The 20530-nt window shown below is 53.6% G+C and overlaps 1 protein-coding gene across 1 annotated transcript; it reads left to right on the forward strand.

Moving 5' to 3' along the window:
* The first annotated feature begins 4794 nt into the window (after positions 1-4794).
* On the forward strand, positions 4795-20491 carry LOC130517621 (proprotein convertase subtilisin/kexin type 5-like). Its single transcript, XM_057019624.1, has 37 exons — positions 4795-4949; positions 5538-5715; positions 6417-6563; positions 6698-6841; positions 7119-7195; positions 7406-7494; positions 7601-7773; positions 7917-8123; positions 9638-9738; positions 9819-9922; positions 10065-10185; positions 10374-10562; positions 11033-11169; positions 11312-11434; positions 11537-11639; positions 11710-11900; positions 11976-12060; positions 12490-12593; positions 12669-12807; positions 12984-13099; positions 13481-13583; positions 13988-14124; positions 14366-14566; positions 14656-14724; positions 14864-14906; positions 15066-15208; positions 15283-15483; positions 16076-16159; positions 16244-16442; positions 16756-16970; positions 17401-17643; positions 17716-17952; positions 18055-18232; positions 18708-18925; positions 19172-19272; positions 19506-19710; positions 19786-20491. The coding sequence occupies exons 1-37, from the start codon at positions 4795-4797 to the stop codon at positions 20220-20222; spliced, it is 5697 nt and encodes a 1898-aa protein (XP_056875604.1). The 3' UTR covers positions 20223-20491.
* The last annotated feature ends 39 nt before the right edge of the window (positions 20492-20530 follow it).

Below are 20530 nucleotides of genomic sequence, written 5' to 3' on the forward strand. Positions count from 1 at the left end.
GGTTCAACAGAGGCCACTTTTATGTTTCCAACCTCAAATCGCAGCCGAATATTAACAACCAGGTTCTGACTCTCCGCCGACAACCTGCGGGCAGCAGGTTGGCACGGCGATGGGTGGCTCCGGGCCCCCCGATGGCGGCCGACTCCGCCCACTTTCCGCAGACACTCCAGAGGAGTCTTGGGGAATTAAGGCTGAGCTGTTTGATGGTTCATGACGCGCACGAGCAGCTCCTCCGAGGTGGCGGCACATCTTGGCGCGATTGGCTCCAAACTTTTGAGGGAGCGCTCGTTCCCCAAAGTCTGTTTGCCAGCTCGCTCCGGGATGAGGAACGAGGAACTTGTTCGCCCCGGACGGAGGTGACACGCCGGGAACCGCTGCTGCGTCCTCTCACCGGGGTCACGGGGAACCTTCGGAGGCCACGGCCAACCTTCGCACCGCTAACATATTGTTCCCGGTCCCATACGGGGAATTATCGCCCCTGCAGTGGCTCCGCTCTGCCTCTTAAAGCGGGAGCACGTATTCCTCCTCTGCGTGTGCCGCGGCGCCGGAGTTGTCAGTCATTAATCTGCTACAGCGCAGCCTGTAATCCTGATGACAGAGCAGAGCAGGCTTACAGCAAGCACACAGGATCTGAGCCCAGCCTGGAGTGGCGAACAAAGGACTCTCAGAAGAAGGGGGGGGGGGTGGGAGTAGGTGGTGGGGGGACTGGGGGGGTAGAGGTATCTGGGATGCTGCAGTGCTATTGAAGAACCCTGGCACGTGGGAAAAGGAGGGGCGCTGCACGTCAGGAGCGGCCCTAAAACGGGCTAGCGCAGGTCATGCCCCTTTGACCTTTGATGTTTCCGTGAAGGCTTCACGGAAACATCAAAGGTCAAAGTTGGCTCACGCAACTTGGCGCAACATCAGCCGAGCGCGGGGTTAAAAGCGAAGGCAGAGCGAGGAAGAGCTGTGGCTGGAGGCATCAACAAGCGTGCATAATGGGCACGAGTGCGTGAGCGCGCTGGGAGGGAGGGGACGGCTAACGCTGTGAGTCACCGCGCTAAGCTGCTACATTATGCTTCACGTTGCCATATTACAAGTAAGGAGGTCGTTGCACAGTCAGTCGTAGAGGTGAGGGGGTGGGGGGGGGCAACCTGTCCGGCAGCGTTGCTCCTCGATGGTTCGTAACCACGCGGATAAACAAGCCCCAGAGACGCCGCCAAGCTTGAAAGAATTTTCCTTTCTTTGAACTGAAACGGGAGTCTCATTAGTGTCCAAATAAAAGAGGAACTATGGATTGAATGTGGACCAGGGGATCCAAATCAAACACACGCTCACGCGGCTGCGCGTTGCGTTGCTTGGCGCAGTGAATTTAGAATTGAAAACAGAAGATGACGACCTGCCAAGATTGGGCGTCAATAAAAGACGGGCTAAAGTCTCCGCCGCCGCTCCCGTCACGGACGCAGAAGTGGAACACCAGAACGGAACACGAGAACGGAACTGTCGTGGGAACGTCGTTGTGGCAACCAATCGTTCCTGGTTCTCCAATGGAGGTTTGGAAAAGCCGGACAACAGGAATTTGTTGTCCTTCCCAGCTGACTCCATAACAACTAGCTGCGGCTAGCTACCACTGTACAGTAGCGACGCTACAGACCTACAGACCGCTTCGCTGCCTGGTCCTTCACCACCAAACAAATTCACCTTAGAGGTCAAACGCAGTGATTTAAGGCCTCGTCGCCAAGTTCTCATTTTGGCTGAAGCTGGTTATGAAATGTTAGCATGGCAGCGCTACCTTTCATAACCAGCGCCCGTCACGTGATGGTAGGAGAAAGCAGCAGCAGAAGAAGAAGAGGCGGAAAGCAGCGTCGAGCTGCAAAGCCGATGGTTCCAAGCGACGACGGCTCGAGACATTTTTGAAGGAAGAATAAACCAAAGTTCACGGCTGCGCCGCCTGCGGGCAGCCGCCGTGCTCGGGAACACGTTTGACAATTATTTCCATGGGAAGGTGTCGCTGCTGGAGAGACGTTCTCTGAACATCAAAGTCCGCCTCTCCGAAGACGCGTTAGATAACTTCAAAGTCCTGTGACGGCTTCGCCGAGAGGTGCCTTCCTTTGTTTTCTTCAGCTGGTTTGTTTTTGGCTCCATCGTCAAGGAGATGATAAAGACTACGGGCGCGGGTTGCATCACCAACCTGTTCTTTGTTATTTACAATCCAAGGACACGGAACACGACTGAAGCGCTCCGGCTCTCATCCAGGAGCGGCAGCATCCCGATAAAGACGAGCGGGATTCAAAAAGTGGCAGGATCGTCACAAGTTGAGGTGTTTTCTGCCCCCCCCCCCCCCCCCCCCCCCCCCCCCTTTGGCTGTAAGTGGATGAAAATGGTGCCTTCAATGTCAAAGTCACGGCAGGATTTTTGAATGTTTTTAAGGCTCGTGGAACAATTTGTGTCTGAAGCTCGTTGCTGTTTTTCATGTTTGCGCTCCAAATGTGAAACCAGGACCTTGTTTTCAACAAAAGGTGCATTCAAATACAGGTTAAACACCCACATAATAAAACCTGAACTTGGTTTCTTACATTTTGTTTTCATGCAACAATTTCAGCGTCGACAAATGTTGGCAAGTTCTTTGATGTGCTAACGCTACGATAAGCTGCTACGCGTATCCTCTATTTGATCCAAGATGAGCGTGCTAAAAAAAATATTCCAAACCCTCCCAACCATTTGGACGCTTATTTGTACCAGCTGTCGGACGTCAACAAGAGGCTAACAGGCTAACCGCGGTCCTCTAACAGATGTCTTCTGTGAGCCGCAGCGGCGGGACCGTCGCGTCCAACCAGGCATCATTTCTTCTAAAATACCGCAGGAACATTCTGGTAATCCTCCAGCTCTGATCCGGTCCAACCATTTGTATATCTGCATGTAAAACAGCGACTCGACACAGAAAACCGGCGATAATAAGCTGTTCTGGCACCGTGGGAGAAGTTTAGATTGCTTTTTTGGTGGCGTGCTGCAGTATAAATAGATGCGACGCAGCCCTGCAGCTCCGCAGATCACACACAGGAGTTTATCTTCTCCAGCTTCTCCTCCAGTTCTTCTCCTCTTTGTGACAAACTTTCTGCAAAACAATTTGTTTCGCGTCGGGTTTACGGGAAAAGCGGCGCTCCGATCCTTTCCGGTTAATTTTAGCTTCTATCTCTGCCCCATCTGCGGGGAACCGAACCATTAAAATTTCAGAACATCTCGATGGTCTCCTCACGCAGCGCCACTTCCGATCGACCCAGTTAAATCCGTGAATTTTTAAGTGTCGCTCCACGTGCGGACCGCCGCGGCGCCCTGGGGACGCCCGCTTCTGTGTGTGGATCCGTCACCCACAGGCGGGTATTAGTTTCCCTTCAAGCTGCGTTCGCGTCTTCTGGGTTCACAAGAAGGTTTCGCGCCGTGAAAACGTGCAATCGGTTTCCACGGTGACAGCATCGCCGAGGATTTCATTATATGTGTGGGTCCAATAGAACCAGACCGGCCACACTGGGAAACCTGGAAGTCTACTCAGTAAATAAAAGCCTCCAATTGGTTCAATGCATCATTACAAGTATGAAGGAGAGGAAATATGTGCAGTCGGCGCCGGAGGCTCCGGTGATCCGGTTATTTTGCTCTTCTCTGCTGTTTCTACTCACATTTAAGTTCTAATTTCACCTTAACTTCAATATGATGTTCTCTGGTTAAGCTCATCTGTCTTTTCCTGTCATTTCTTTTGCCTGAAAAGGTAGAAGAGGCCATTAAAAGAGGAACGCCTCTATTGTGCTAAATCATAAAAAGACAATGAAATGTCAGCAGACGTTAGGGGAAGAGGCCTTCACTGACAGCAGTGATGGATGGTGGTTCGCGGCCTGTTTTATGGCGTCAAATAAGGAATAAATGTAGAAAGACGACCGCTTGGCCCAGCTGGGACGTGGCTGAGGTGCCGCAGAGCGTTATTAATCCAGAATGAAAGCCGAGGTTTCTCCACACTCAATTCTAATCCATCAAACCCCAAACCCTTCGATTAGGAGATTAAAGAAGGAAAAACTGATCCCCCGGTGGATGAGTTTAGGTTTTAAAGGCCTGGTCATCCTGGAGCAAGATGAAGACACCTTGGCTTTGATGAAGATTGTGCTTAAACAGGCAAACATCAAAGAGAAAAATGGGAATGTTTTGATGATCAATCCGCCGCCGATCACATCCGATCAGTCCCAATGTTGCCGTAGAAATGTGCTTTGATCTTCAGGACCAATCATTCTCTTGTGAAATCGCTTTGATCCTGATGGTCCACGTATGGCGATCGAGCGTGAACGCTTTCAGGCGGATGCTACGCCGGAAACATCGATGCACGCCACATCATTAGGAACGTGCATCCGCCTACACGCTAACAGGAACGTGTTTAGGTTCAAAGGAAAAAAGCACTAATGGCCACTTCTTTGGTCTTTTCTATGAGAAATGTCTTGAATACCTGCAGAGGTATTACCCCCCCCCCACACACACACACACACACACACACACACCACACACACACACACACACCACACGTTTGGGGTGAGGCATTCTGGGAGTGCCAGGAGTCTGCTGTCTTTGCCATAATGCATCATTTAGGCCACCAACAGACACTCCACACTGGATCCGCGGCCGCCATATTGAAGCAGTAACTCGAGAGCCGCCTGTTCACCGTGAAGAAGAGTCGCGTTCACATCACACTCCTGCTCTCCACACCGAAACCCTCCTGAGATGGAGTTCAGCCTGTTGAGAGGAATCCTGGTTCTCCAGGGGACCTTTCTTTGTGCGATGTGGCTCCGGGTCAGCCGGGCGGCGCTTTACACCAACGACTGGGCCGTCAGGATCAGAGCGGGCGAGGAGGCGGCCAAGAGGATAGCAGAGAAGCACGGGCTGGCTAACCTGGGGCAGGTGGGTGGCGAACGCGAGCACGGAGGCCTCGGCAGGTCCGATATTCCAGCCGTCGCAAAGTTCCGCTCGAAACGCTGTTTTCTCCAAGGAAGCTGGAGCTGGAAATAGAAACCGAAAAGAAATAAATAACTAAATGTTTTCCATCACGGGAGGGGAACTAATCCCACGTTGTTGGTCGTGTTTAAAGTCCTGTTCAATAAATGTGTCACATCTATTCGCCGAGCTTCAACAGCAGCCGTTAAATATTAATAATTGATTTAAAAAGTTAATTAACTGGGGGGGGGGGGGGGGGGGGGTAACAGGAAGCTCAGAATCATGTCGCTAAAGGAACAGTTTACAAAAAAGAACAGTTCTTTGTCCGCATGATTGGAAATATTGTCCGGTCGGAATCAACATCCGAGGTAAATCAGTCAAACAACGCATGACTCTGGAGCGCCACACGTGCACGCTGTCACGTGCACGCTGTCACGTGCGCCGCGGTGGAGGAGTGAAGGACGTCTTTTTGGCTCCACTGAGGAGCAGCTGTGGTCGGTCACAGAACACAATAACCTGCCGAGCGTCTCGTCCTCTTGTCTCGGGTTTCCACGTTAAATAAAACACTCGGCCGCGGCTCCATAATTTAGCAGCTGCAGCGCCGCCGCCGCCGGCGCTCGGGTGGTGATTCAGACGCTGTCCCGCGTGTGTTTCTGTCCCCAGATTGGACACCTGAAGAGTTATTACGGTTTCCGGCACCGCGAGACAGCAAAGCGGTCCGCTGAGTCCAACGGGGACGTGACTGTCGGCATCGCCGAGGAGGCCGAGGTAACGGAGAGGGACACGCGGAGGGCTGGAGGGCTCTGCTGGGTTAATCATCAGTCGCATGTCCACCACTGAGCCGCTCAGCCATAAACACACTCATTCCGATTGACCTTTTGCTGACGAATCATCCAAACATCAGAGTTTCATTTGTTGCTTCCGGAGTTGGTCAGAAACAGCTGAGGCATAAATATGCAAAACGCCCTTCAAAATGAGCCAGAGGAAAATGAATTTACAGTTAAAGTCCAAGGACTTCGGGGGACTGAAGATCCAGGAACTGTTGGGGAATCAAATGTGGTTGAATTAATGCACAGCGGTTCCTGATTTATTTGCATTGAAGCCATACTTGGAGTGAGTAATTGGTAATTTCGCTATGCTAATCTCCACAGCCAACAGCTAAATGCCAACAGCGTCCCTGCAGGAGCTGCAACGTGTCTCAGCAGCTGTTTCCTTCTAGGCGTCCTCACAGCTGCAGAAGATGCAATATGGCTGCTGCAATCATGCTCCAGCGGTTTGACGAGGACAAGACTTAGCTTAGCTTAGCTTAGCTTGTTCCTTCTTGGTGATTCATTCCTTCCTCCAGCTGCCACACGTATAAGTTGTCGTGAGAAATGCGACCTGTCCTCCATATACCGGTCGTCCCACGGCCGTAGGGGTCCGGAGAGACCGCCGATGTCCCCACACGTGTTTCCGTCTGCTCTCCTAAGGTGGAGTGGCTCCAGCAGCAGGTGGTCCAGAGAAGAGCGAAGAGGTTCCCCAGAGTCCTTCAGGTCTACTCCACTAGCACCAAAACCCAAACCCCTGCGCGTCCCTGGGCATCACACCAAGATGACTCAAAGCTCAACAGGCTTTGGGTCCGTGAGTCTGTTTTTCCCCCCACCTCACACTCACTAGAGCCTGACACACACACACACACACACACACACACACACACTTGACTTATTCCCGACTCCCAGCTGATGTGAACCCCCCGTTCTTTGCTCCACAGCCGTGCAGGGACGGCTCCAGAGGCTGCACGCCGCCGCTCAACATCGCTGGGGCCTGGAGGAGAGGCTACACCGGCAAGGGTGTGGTGGTGTCGGTCCTGGAAGACGGCATCGCACAGCGGCATCCAGCGCTGGAGCCAAATTATGTAAGTGTCCTGGAAGAGGACGATGCTCTCTGGGCATTGATCCCAGCCAATTTGGCAGCGCCCTTGGCGCCAGAGCGTAAACGCGGTGAAAGATATTTTGGGCTGAGCTTTTTGGGCCAAAGGTTCGGGAAAGGCCCGCCAGGATTATTGGTATAGACATTAAACGTCTGGTCCAATCAGCTGGCGGGTCCACTGGTGGCTAATGATGAAGCAGAGACAGAGAGCTGCTGGCGCCTCACGTTATTATCTGCTGCCACTTGCCGTCTCTCTGATCCAGGATCAGCTTGCCAGTTTTAATGTGAGCGGACAGGACGGGGGTCCTTCTCCCGGATATTCCAACAGCGCACCAAACTTGTGAGTACCTGCGCGGTTTCCCTCCTCGCGCCACGGGTTTAACATAAATAATGTATGGGCTCCTTTGAATTTTTCAGTAATGACATGCATGTATGGGTATGCTAATCCCTCCAGTCTGAATTCTGTCTTCTCACTGGTTTGATGTAACGGAAATAGCCCGTCTTCTCCTCATGCATATGCATCTAAACTCCTGTTCTGATCTTCTCCCAGTCACGGGACTCAGTGTGCGGGGACGGTCGCCGCGGCGGCGAACACGTCTCGCTGCACAGTAGGAGTCGCCTTCCGGGCGCGGATCGGCGGTGAGTCCAAGGGTGAAACTGAAAAATAAAAAATAAAAAACACCTGAAGGTCAAGTGAAGGTCAAACTCCGAAAGGATTCAGACAATCTGGCGCCTTCTGTTTCAGGCATCCGCATGCTGGACGGAGACGTGACGGACATGGTGGAGGCCGGCGCGCTGAGTTTCAGACCCCATTATGTTGACGTCTATTTAGCCACCTGGGGGCCTGAGGACGATGGGGCCACTCTAGGGGGACCGGGGCCTCTGACGCTACTGGCTTTACAGAACGGAGTTGAAACAGTGAGCGACAGAGCGAGAGAGAGAGAAAAAGTCATTTCCGTGTGTTTGTTTAGGCCCGTGTCCAAACCTCTGGGTGTAGATTTTCATGTGTAAATATCATGAATAAATTTATCGCCTCTGTCTCCTTTCCCAATTAATCTCAGGGCCGTCGCGGGAGGGGCTCTATCTTTGTCTGGGCGTCAGGGAACGGAGGGCGAAGGGGCGACCACTGCTCCTGCGATGGCTACGGCGGCAGTATTTACACCATATCTGTTAGCAGCAGCACGCCGCGGGGACGCCAGCCAGATGACCTGGAGCGCTGCGCCTCCATACTCACCACGGCCTCCACCGGCGGGGGGACAGAGGGGACGGTGAGCCAAGACAGTCAGTGTGACTGGTCGCCAGCTTCAGCGAAGCCCCATCTAGTGGAACGATACAAGACGATGATCTCAAACACAGCCGTTAGCTTATTAGCACTGCAAGAAGCGGTTGATTATTTCATGCACATAATTTATCACCTTCGCTTAAATAAGTTTATATGACAAGTAAAAGTGGGGAGTGAAACGTCCAATAATTAATTCCAGTGGAATCGTCTGAGACTTTTAATGTGCTGACGCGACAGAGTGTGGCTGAATTATGAATGCGTCCAAAAATAGTATGAATCCATAAATAATTGTGTTTGCTTGAATCTTTGAAATTTGTTCCACAAAACATTCTAGCGTTTACGGTGGCGTTCATGGTGATAAACGACACATTTCCAGCTCCTCAGCCCCTTAAAGCCCCCAAACAGACGTTTGTTAAATGAAGCCGAGGCTTTTGGGAGCAGCGTAGGTGGCGAACTCCACCTACTGGAGCCTGAGACGGTCCGACACCCCTGTCAATCAAGGACTCAGCCCCCTCCAACTTTATTTCTGGCAAAACCTTAAGAGGTGCAACACGCTAGGAGTTGTGGTGGCTTTCTTTCCCCCCCACTGACTTCAGCACAACACTGACAGCAGCAGCAGCAGATTCTAATTATACAGCTGAAACCTGCGCAAACAGGCGGAGATCCAGCTTAGACACAGGAGACCTGCAGCACCACGGCAGGAAGGAAAGAAGGCAATTATGTCGCTTTTGGAGAACAGTGTCAACCCAACACCGAGTCTCCTCATTTATGTAGACAATCTGCTCCACAAAAATAATGTAGTTATGGCTTGATTGCATCTTTCCAAATGATTTTTGCCGTAAAATCACAATTCCTGTTAATTGATATTGCACTCAGGGGTTGTGGGTAATAAGAGCGGGGCGGCACTAAATTGGATGAGAGCGGGGTTGATCCTCTGGCTCTCTGAAGGGTCTCGTACCGCGCTCTCTACCTGATGAATCTCTTTGTTGGCCCACCCAACAACGTGCAGTACTTATATCACAAGTGTGACGGCTAACGCTAGCTTCCAAAACCTGTTAGCTCGATTTATGTTCCCCCACATTTGAGATACATATTCATCGCTCCCCTAATGGTAAAATCCAATTTTCACATCAGCATAAGCACAATAAAACTTAGCTAAAGCATTAGTGGCGTCTGCACACACACACCCACACACACACACGCACACAGACACAGACACACACACACAGTCACGCACAGCTAGCGCGATAATAGTGTAATAAATTTGTTTTAGTGGGATCCTATTGACGCTTTAACATCTGTGGGTTTATTTTGGGCATTTTTTTGGGAACAGATGTGTGCTGTCAGTGATGTAGTTAAACACACCTTAATAACAAAAGACGTCACAAATGATGATAGCGAGGCTAATCATGTTCAGCCGGCACAGGAAAAACACAAAGTGTCACGTTCATTTCCAGCTGTTGTAAACAAACGCTCCAAAAGGCTGTTGGTCCCCAACAGGTAACGCTGGGCCCACATCAGAGCTGCAGCCGGGTGGAGTCAGACACCTCCCTCTCTGCCGCCATGGCGGCGGGGGTCATCGCTCTCACCCTGGAGGCCAAGTAAGCAACTCTGTCCCGACACCACACAGGCGCCACCAACAGGTGTGGAGGAGTCAGTGTTTTTCATCTTGGGTTTTCAGCCCTTCGCTGACCTGGAGGGACGTCCAGCACATCATTGTCCGCACGTCGAGACCTGATGGGCTGCTCGCTCCGGACTGGCACGCTAATGGTGGCGGATTCAAAGGTATTCCCGCAATTCCCAACGACCAACTGTCCTCACAAAGAAGTCAACAAGCAAGGAAGACGGAAGTGTTGAAAGATGTGTGTATGTGTGTGTGTGTGTGTGTGTGTGTGTGTGTGTGTGTGTGTGTGTGTGTGTGTGTCAGTGAGCCACCTGTATGGCTTCGGCCTCCTGGATGCTGAGAGCATGGTGATGGAGGCGGAGCGTTGGGATCAGGTCCCACCCCAGCATGAGTGTGTGGAGGAAGCCCCCCTGCCGTCCAGCAGGTACCACGGCGACCACACTCTGTCTTTTTCCCTTTAATCACACCTCTATTCCTGTCCCGTTCCTGACACTTTATTCTTACACATTATTGGGTGTCGGCCTCCTCCTCTCTCTGTTCTCTCATCTTTTCATCACCTCTTTTTGTCCTGCCCCCCCCCCCCCCCCCCCCCCCCCCCCCCATCCCTGACAGAACCATTCATCCCGGCTTGGGGCTCACATCCGTGTATGAGAGTTCGGGATGTTCCGATCAGCCCGGGCGGCACGTTGCTTACGCTGAGCATGTCGTCGTCCGCGTAACCATCGCTCACCGTCGCCGTGGCGACCTTTCCATTAGGCTCACGTCACCTTCAGGCACAGTGTCCCAGCTGCTGGCTCCCAGGTAACACGGCGCGGTGATCAATCACGCAGAGAGTGTGTCGAAATTCAGATATTACGACTTCCTCCAGAGGCTCCGCGGCCTCGTTTATAATCTGCGAAGTGTCGCACGTGTGAGTGCCGAGAATATAAATCCCTCAATCTGGCATTTTCTCCCATTGGCGGAAAACAAGAAGCTTTTGGCGACTACAGGCGGAAGGCCCCCAGGGGATCCCGGAGGATATGTGCCGACGGTGGCCCCGCGCGTGCGCCCCTTCGTTTTATGTTCTGTAATTTGGTGCAAAGTAAAACTGAATATTTGCTCGGCTGCGAGAATGAAAGCAGCGGACCTGCAGGTCACTTCAGCGGAGCGTTTAGAGCCCATCAGCCCACCGATGTCGCTGCTTTTACAGAGAAAATGGACGACAGGAAAAGAATAGAGGCGTTCCAACGTCAGCTAAGATAACCTGAGTCCAAATATGTCTCCAAAAACAGGCCACACGACGACTCCGCTGAGGGATTTAACAAGTGGGAGTTCATGAGCACCCACTGCTGGGGGGAGCGGGCAGCGGGCGCCTGGACCCTGCAGATCCAGGATACGCCGTCCCAGAAGCGAGAGCGCGCTGAACTGGGTCTGCCCTCCATCTTTGTAACCTCTCAGTGTTATGAAACGTGCTGAAGGTCAACCTGGAGCAGTTGAAATACAGTTCAGGCCTCCAGGGACGAACCCTTTATCTTGTCCTGTCTCCCCCCCCCCCGTGCGCCCTGTCGCAGGAGCGCTGAAGGAGTGGTCCCTGGTGATCTACGGCACGGCGGAGCCGCCGTATCCGGCGCACGTAGAGAGAGTCAGATCAGCTGAGAGGCAGGTGGAGGATGACCTCGTCCAGGAATACGACGGTCGGGCTCGCTCAGAACACACCGGTTCATTTACATTTTCACTTAAATACTGGTATTACCGCCAGAACGGGGTCACGAGTCGGCCGCTTTTTGTCCTTCCAGGACCTTGTGACCCAGAATGCAGCGACAGCGGCTGCGAGGGGCCCGGCCCGCAGCGCTGCATCACGTGCCTGCGCTTTTTCCTCAAGTTCAAGAACAACACAAGGTTGGCGCGATCACACACACAATCACGACGGCGCCGTCCAGCCGTTACACCCGACCCGTCTGTGCGACAGGGTGTGTGTGTCCGAGTGCCCCAGGGGGTTCTGGGGCGACCGGCGGCGCTGCAAAAAATGCTACTCCTCCTGCGAGCGCTGCAGCGGGAGCCGCAGCGACCAGTGCACCTCCTGTCAGGAAGGTCACCACCTGGTCGAGGACACCAGCACGTGCACGGCCGTCTGCGGGGACGGCTACTACCTGGACCACGGTAACACCAGGCTAACCGGGACCTTCCTCCCGCCCGGGGCCGTGTCAGGCCCACTGTATTTTGTTTCTCCCACAGATGCAAATGTGTGCAGGAAGTGCGATGAGAGCTGCCTGACGTGCACGTCCTCCAGCATCTGCACCCGCTGCAAACCCAACACAAGGTGAAACAATCTCTGATTGCCGGGAATGAGCTGCTCAGTAAACATTGCAGCGTCTCCTGCCGCCGAGAACACTGATCCTTCACGCACGCGCGCGCTGTGCACGCGCAGACTCTATTTAGCATCACAATTAAAAGTTCGGTACGCCCGAATCTCCTCCTTCTCTCCGCACACAAAAGGTTGAAAGTGAATCATTTCCATTTTGCAGTATCATCACAGGAAGTTAGAACAACATCTCTGTTAAATTCAGCACATTGTCAGGAGATCAAAGTTCCCACAGCACCGTGACTCAGCTCGTGAGTGCTTGCGGTGGCGTGTTGTGGGTTGAAAATCTGAGTCTGCGGCTCTGAAAGGCAGTGAGTCATCCCGACGGTGTCGGGTGATTGGCTGCCCGTGTGTCGCGGTGCCACATGCTCTGTCCGCCCTCCGCAGTCTGCAGGGGAACCGGTGCCAGCAGAGCTGTACGCCGGGGTTCTACCACGAGAGCGGGGAGGGCGTCTGTAAGCCCTGCGACAGAGCCTGCGCCACCTGTGCAGGTGAGCGCCCGCTGACTTTAAACGCACCGTCGCCGCCGCTCCTCCGTCCACTTTAACCTCCATCTGCCTCTGCAGGTGCGGGCTTTGAGGCGTGCGACCGTTGTGCAGAAGGCTACTTAATGCAGGAATGGAGGTGTGTGGCCTCCTGTGGTGCTGGCTTCTACGCCACCGAGTCGAACCCAGAGATAGCCGATGGGCTCGGGATGTGTAGGAGGTGAGCTCTCTGGTGTGTGTTCAGGTGTGGGAGGCTTGTTTATCTGCTGATGGCAGGCCTCATCCTGGCGGCTGGCTCCAGCATGTGTTTGCGCCTCTTATCACACTTGGATTGGTGGATCGACCGCACGCTTTTAGCCTCTCTCTCTTTGTGTTTGGCGCGCTGTCCAACCTCAGGTGCGACGCCAGCTGTCTCACCTGCGTGGGGCCGAGCTGGGGAAACTGCAGCAGCTGTTCCGGCGACCACAGCCTGCTGGACGGAGTGTGTGTTGTAAACACACGGTGCACAGAGGGTCAGTCAACCGTCTTCCGCCTGGAACGGGCGCTGGCTCGCCGCTGCGTGATTAAACTGTCGAAGCTTTAAAGGGAAAACTTTGCCAGAGGTGCAGGCAGACCACAGGAGTGAAGCAAAACTTTCACTTGAGTTCTTCTAAGCAGATACAGGTGCAGTTTGACAAGTTAGCGCGAGGAAAAATGGTCCATCGCCGTAAAAGTTCAAGTGTGTTTTTGATAAATATGAAACACGTAGACGTTCGACGGCGCGTGATATGTTTGTTGTTAGTGACACGGGTCCCCCTCCATGTGCTAGCATGTTGCTGTTAGCGCTACTCGAGCTAGTATCGGCTGCAGGCCGTCCCAAGTGTGACAACATCTGCCGTCCGTGTTTCCGCCAGGCCAGTTCCAGGACGCTGATGGAAAATGCCACGCGTGCGACGCCACATGCCTGAGGTGCAAAGGGCCGCGGCGGGACGACTGCTTCGGCTGCGACCCCACGCGGTGAGCCGGCGGGTCAGAGGGACGGCCAGAGCAGCCGGAGCTGGAATTATCAGTCACTTAACTGATGAGTCAATGATTATGATAACGAACGCCGGCCGAATTAATTCAAGCAAACTTTAATTAAAAGTGTTGAACTGTCTGTGGCGCCGGCGACTTAAAATGAAATATTTCCACTTTTTTTTAATCGTCATATATCATTGTCAGCGAACACTTCGACTCTTTTTTTTCCCCCCGCGATGAATAAAATTACAAGGAAATTACAATAGTGATGAATAATTCATGCTCCCGCTGGTGCTTTTCTCCTCCGTGTGTCCAGGTTCTGTTTCACTTGTGTGCTGTTGCGTGCTGGGATGTAAATAAGCTCTCAAAATAAAGAAAATGGGGATGTGATTGGTTGCTTACAGGACCTTGGATGACAGTCGGTGCGTGACTGAGTGTGCCAGAGGGAAGTACCGGTCGGGCGGCCGGTGTCACCTGTGTGACCACACCTGCGCCACCTGCGTGGACGCCGGACCCGCCAACTGCACCAGCTGTGACACCGGTGAGGACTGGGCCAGCGTGGGAGGTTTGGGTGTGTTCACGTCAGCGTAATTCAACATGACACCGATGATGGAGATGGTTTCCTGCCACGGGAAGCAGGAAGCAGGCCGAGGTCATAGTTCAGCCCGACCCCCGCCAGGCCGGCGACTGGGCATCAGTTCCTGTCCATCATTCACAAATGGCCCGGTCTAAAAAGACGCCTGTCCTGCACCTTTGTCCTTTTCCTCTTTACTTTGTTCCAGACAAGTTTGGGGTGGAGCGTTACCTGCACGGAGGCCGGTGCGTGGACGCCTGCCCCCAGGCCTTCTATCACACCGCGGGGAGGAGCTGCGAGCGCTGCTCCGACCACTGCCGCCTGTGCAGCGGCGCCGGCCGCTGCCTCGGGTGCGACTCCTCCTACTACGTCTCAGACGGAGCGTGCGCCAAGCTGGAGTGCGGAGAAGGTAACCCGGGGTCAAACCGGCGGCGATGGCGGGAAGCTTTTCCACACCTGCTTACATTTGCCTCCTTCTTGTGTCGATTTGCCCCCCAGGAGAGGTGGAGGACCCCGACTACGACGACTGCATGGCCTGTGAGGAGGGCTGCAGGAAGTGCATCCTGTGTAAGTCGCAGCTCAGTGACCAGAATCAGCTCCATCCCCAGAGGATCCCACCCCCCCCTTCCCTGTGTGTGTGTGTGTGTGTGTGTGCTGGAGGCTCCTACTCATAAGAGGACCTGACTTTTATGTGTGTCTCTGACAGATAACCCCAGGCACTGCCTCTCCTGCACGGAGGGCTTTTACAAGTAAGGCTGTGTGCTTCGCTGACACCGTGACGGATCTGAACTCTCTGTGTGTCTCCGTCGCTCCCACAGGGGCCCTTTCTTCGCACGTTTGTGCGCGTGTGTTCCCCGTGAACAACGAGGTGCAGATTTTGTTCTTCCTTCTTTTTTTGGGGGGGTCAGCTTTCAGGACGGCTGCTACAAGAACTGCCCGGCCAAGACGTACAGCGTGGACGAGGACATGACCTGCGTTCCGTGCGATGAAAACTGCGTGAGCTGCGACGAGCACGAGTGCTACTGGTGTGAGACGGACCTCTTCTTATCAGGCAGGACAATAACCGTCCGTCCCTTACGGCTCGTCTTCCAATCAGTCTCACCAGAATCCTACTTCACTCCCCAGAGGGGACCTGTGTTTCGGTGTGTCCTGATGGTTTCTATGGCGACGAAGACACCAACGACTGCGAGGAATGTCACGCCGACTGCACGAGGTGCGACGGGCCGGAGGACGGCGACTGCCTCTCGTGTGAGGACGGGAAGGCTCCCGAAGACGGAAGATGTGTGTCCGACCACGAGGACTGTCCCGTTAAGACCTTTAGCGGCGGTGAGGCTAATACTTACGTCCTCCTCTAATCCCAATGTCTGGACATAATGAATTGGGGATTTGGGCACCTTCTCGAGGTCAGGGAGGAACCTTCAAGGGTAATTAGTTTTTGTTCCACGCTCACCAACAAGCACTCAAAACAGGCAGAACTTGAGAAAGTTGGCCGCGAACACTTTTTGATGGAGCCGATTAAACAAGCAGAACGTTTTCTTCCTTGAAAGAGTTTAGCTGGATTAAAGAAAACATCTGATAATTAACACAGGGCTTGATGACTTAATTAAAACTGTTGAGAGAAACATACAGAGGTTAATAGAAAGGTCAAGGAAGTTATTAAAGTTTCATTCTCAGCAATGAAAAAAACCCTTAAACCCACGCAATTCCATGTTTGGTGACATCTTGGACTCGTTTAAATTGTGATTGGTGAACCTGAATATTGTTGTATAGACCTTTCATTCATAGAAAAAAGACATGGAATTAGCTTCGTTTAACAGGAAGATCGTGATGGTGATACGCTGGTTTATCATAGTTTGCCTTCCTAATCTCGGGTCCAAGTGGCATCATTTTATGGCTGCGTTCTTTGTTTAACCTCCAGATGATGGCGGCTGTGAGGACTGCCATCCGTCCTGTGGGTCCTGCTCCGGGGGAGACAAACACCAGTGTACAAAATGCGAGAAAGGTCCCTTCATATTTCATGTTTCCAATGAACCAGCGTCCTTCTCTTCCTCGCGGCGCAGATGTTTACTCTTCCTTCCTCTCCCAGGTCGCTTCCTGACCGCGCAGCAAACGTGCGTGTCAAAGTGTCCGGCGGGTTTCTTTGCCAGTCGCGTGACCTCGGCGTGCGAGGCCTGCCCCCCGGGCTGCGCGCAGTGTGTCGACTCTCGGGGCTGCGTCCGGTGTCAGAGCGCCCGTAAAGCTCAGCTGTTCCTGCAGGACGGGCGCTGCGTCAGCGAATGTGCCGGGTGAGCAGCACTTCACGCGGAGCCGCCGCTCTGTTTCAGTAACATTTTCCGGATTCGTTCTCGGAAGCAGCGCGGTGCAAAATGTCATTCCGCTTGTTTACCCCAGCAGCAATATTCAAACTCATGACAGCTAATAAAAAATAAGCACACGTGCACGCGAAGCCATTCACGCAATAAGTCATTGGAGTTTAGAGCCGCAGTGATTGGGAGTGGCTGGGAAGTTAGTGGCGCCGGTTTTGATTGACTGATTGAGTCAGCAGACCACAGAATGCAGAGGTTATAGACTTACTGGTGAAACCGGGGCCTTCCACAGGGGTTATCCAGACGGCCAGGTGTGTCGCGGCTGCGCTGCCGGATGCTCGTCCTGTGGGAAGAACGCCACCCACTGTTTGAGCTGCGAGGAGCCTCTTCTCCTGGACCAACACCGGTGTGTGGAGGAATGTCCTCCGGGTCACACGGCCCAGGAAAGGGTGTGTCGGCCCTGCCCTTCCGCCTGCCATGGGTGCCTCCCGGCGGGACCGTGCACAGGTGTGGCATCACACTGAGCGCAGCTGGAGGTGTTTAGTGGTTTTGACCACGCTGATGCTCTGAAAATGGTTTTGCAAGATCTATACACTGTTTTAGCTTTGAGCAACACTAGCCACTGCCATTGTCCAGCTGGTCCAACTTACATTTTCTGAGAATCTATCTAATTATTTGTTCAATGAAATGAGAGTTATCTTATTATTCTTAATAACATCACATACTTTCATAGTCACGTAAAACTGCATTGAGTGACGTCACTAATGGAATTTTTGCTCTGTTTTGGACTCGCCATCTAGTGGCCAGTTGTAGAACTGCACAGTTTAGACTTTCAACTTCTCCTGCCCAGGGCTGCCATTGCTCTGTCCAGATAATATTCAGTATTTATGCCACACAACCATCAAACAAATATGTGTGTGTGCGCGTGTGTGTGCAGATTGTGAAGAGTCTCACTTCCTCCATGAGGGGCTGTGTGTGCCAGACTGTCCTGAGGGATTTTTCAAGAGCAAAGAACAAATGGAGTGTTTGCGTTGCCACGCCAACTGTGCTCTGTGCACTGGGCCGGGCAGTGATGACTGCAGCGCCTGTGTGGACCCAGAGGCCACTTTGAGTCATGGAGAATGCGTGCAATCCTGTCCCGCCCATCATTATACAGATTCTTTGACGGGGGAATGTGCAGGTAGGAGCAACAGGTGGAACATTGGTGATCAGAGTTGTCTATTTATTCCCTATTTCTTACATTTTTTTCCAGAATGTGATGACTCTTGCATGACCTGTGCTGGACCCCACGCTGACGCCTGCACTAGCTGCCGGCAGCATCACAGACTAGATGGACTAGGTCGCTGTGTGCGCCCAGCCAGCGCGTGCTCGCCGCACCAGTACGCAGACCAGGACGGGGAATGCCATCCCTGTCACAAATACTGCGGAGGGTGCTGGGGTCCCGGCACATCCCACTGCCTGAGCTGCACCCAGAGGCATCTCCTGCTCAGTGAGTCACGTTCTGACACCCAAATTATCCACAAAAGATCTCCAGAGCTCCTGGGAGTCGTTGGTGCAGCTTCACGCTAAACATTTGCGCCCGCTCCTGCAGATGGCACCTGCGTAGCGGAATGCCCGGCGGGCTATTACGGGGATGAGTCAGAGCAGAAATGCGGAGCGTGCCACCGTTCCTGTCAGTCGTGCGTCGGAGCGAGCAGCCACCAGTGCCTCATCTGTGCGGCCCGTCTGTTCCGAGAGGGCAAACAGTGCGTGGAGACCTGCCAGCCTGGGTAGTTTAACCTCCTTCCTGTCTAACTATGCAGCTCATCCCTCACCTGAGGCGTGGGCGTTCACTCTTTTCCTTTAACTAGCAAGGGGGGGGGGGCGTAGAGATGCAGCAAGGCCGTCCGCATGGCCTGCCAAACCGCCATTAACCATGATTTTGTTGTTTCTCGTTGGGGCGAAAGGCAGCATCAAAAGAAGATGCTGGTTTTTCGCTGCAGTGCTGAATCCTTGACAGAAACCACCAAAGGGGCAGGAAGGCCAGCAGAGGCGGTGAAGTGCCTCTCCAGACCTCTGTCTGTCTGAAGTGTTTTGTTTTGACTCCCTCCATCTCGCTCTTCCTGCTGCTCCCACCCTTTATGGACACGTGTGGCCGAGTGGCCGCGCAGCTGAATCTTCTCCGCCACTCAGCCGCAAAACTCTAATCTGCTCCCCTCTAATTGGATGTAATCTATCATGATTTCCCCGTGATCTGTCCCGCAGTCACTATGGAAACGCCGGCTCCGGGTTGTGCGAGAGGTGCGACCCCAGCTGCGCTGAGTGCGTCGGGGGCAGAGAGGACAGCTGCCGGAGCTGCACTCCAGGTCTGTTCTTCCTCCAGGAGGAGGGCCGGTGTCTCCTGTCCTGTCCCCGGGGATACTACCATCCCAGCGGCGGCAGGAGCTGTGAGTCGTGCCACGCCAGCTGCAGAACCTGCACAGGTAGCGCCGCAGACTACAAATGGATCCGCTTCCTCTGTGTTGACGTTAATAAGCAGAAACCCGGCGGAGGTCAGATCAGACGCAGCTGGTCGTTACTGTGCGCTCTGCTGGGACCAGAACTATTGGCTTTAACACAATAAGTCGCACGAGCTTGTTTCTGACCTCGTAGTGAAAGCAGGCGTTTGGGGGCGGGGTTCTGATGGATGGTTCACCCGCCTGAACTTCCTGTTTCTGTACTTCCTGCAGGGAGAGACGCCCGGTCATGTGACTCCTGCCACACGGGGTACTTTCTCTCCGACGGCCTGTGTGAGTCCATGTGCAGCCTCGGCCAGTATCCTCTGACGAAGGTATCCTCGTTTACATCCCCCCTCTATTAAATCGAGCCCCCACCTTGTCCTCGCTCCGTTAGGGAACCTATCAGCAGTGTTTTGGCCGCCGCTACTTTAGAATTTCATTTATTTGTTCCGTTAGCAGGAGAAGAAAGACAACTTCAGAAATAAACGTTAGACCTTGTGAAACTATTAATCAGTTAAATATTGAATATTGATTATTCGTTGTCCCCACCCCTCCTCGTCTGCAGGGGTCAGTGCACGTCTGCGAGGACTGCCACAGCTCCTGTCTGGACTGTTGGGGACCAGGTCCCAGCAACTGCACCATGTGTCCCACTCAGGCCATCTTAGAAGCCCGGGGCCGGTGCCTGCTCTGCTGCCTCCACGGCAACGAGGAGGCGGGGCACGAGGGCACGGCGCCGCAGCGGGAATGCTGTAACTGCACGGAGACTCGAGGTGGGGGGGACGTCCGGCGGGTGTTTTTGGTCTGGCGGGTTTTAAATGTTTGTGAGGAAAGCTTTGTTGTTGCAGGAGAGTGCGTCGTCACCACCAACGTGGCCTTCTGGAACGAGGAGAAGGAGGAGGTCAGGGGCAACCTGGTGGTCTTCATCATCGCCTCCGTCCTGTTGGCGCTGGGACTGCTGGCCGTCGCCTTCCTCGTCAAACACTCCCGTTCCAAGAGCGCGCCCTCGGACATCCGCCCCCGCGGCTACGAGAAGCTGGGCTCCGGCAGGTACGGAGGTCACGGCTCTGCGTCCTACAGCGGCCATGCCGGCTCCCCCGGCTCTCGGTTCCAGGAAGCCCAGCTCGTGGACATCGGCATTAAGGAAGAAGAGGACGACGAAGACGAGGACATTGTTTACATGGGTCGGGACGGCACAGTGTACAGGAAGTTTCGCTATGGGCAGCTGGGCGAGGAGAACGAGGACGAGCTGGAGTATGACGACGAGAGCTACGCGTTCCGGTGAAGCATCTCTCCTCCTCCTCCTCTTCTGTCCTTTCCTTCCTCCCTCTGTGTTGTTTATCTCTGCCCACCCTGAGGGACACGCTTAATCATTGTGAGTCACGCAGCACGAGACACGAAGCTCCACTAGCAACCTTCCTTTGTGTGGAGCCTCGGCGAGAACGTGGACGACGTCCTGCTTTTTCTTCCCTTTTCACTCCCTTCTTTTGCCGTGGTTCTGGATTAGCGCCTTGAATGATTCGTCTCCGTCACAATAAAGTTTTGAAGCCGCCATTCGAGCCGACTGCTCCTTCACGGGCGAAGCGATTAAAA

The sequence above is a fragment of the Takifugu flavidus genome, chromosome 20, assembly GCF_003711565.1.
Source record: "Takifugu flavidus isolate HTHZ2018 chromosome 20, ASM371156v2, whole genome shotgun sequence".
Classification (NCBI taxonomy): domain Eukaryota; kingdom Metazoa; phylum Chordata; class Actinopteri; order Tetraodontiformes; family Tetraodontidae; genus Takifugu; species Takifugu flavidus.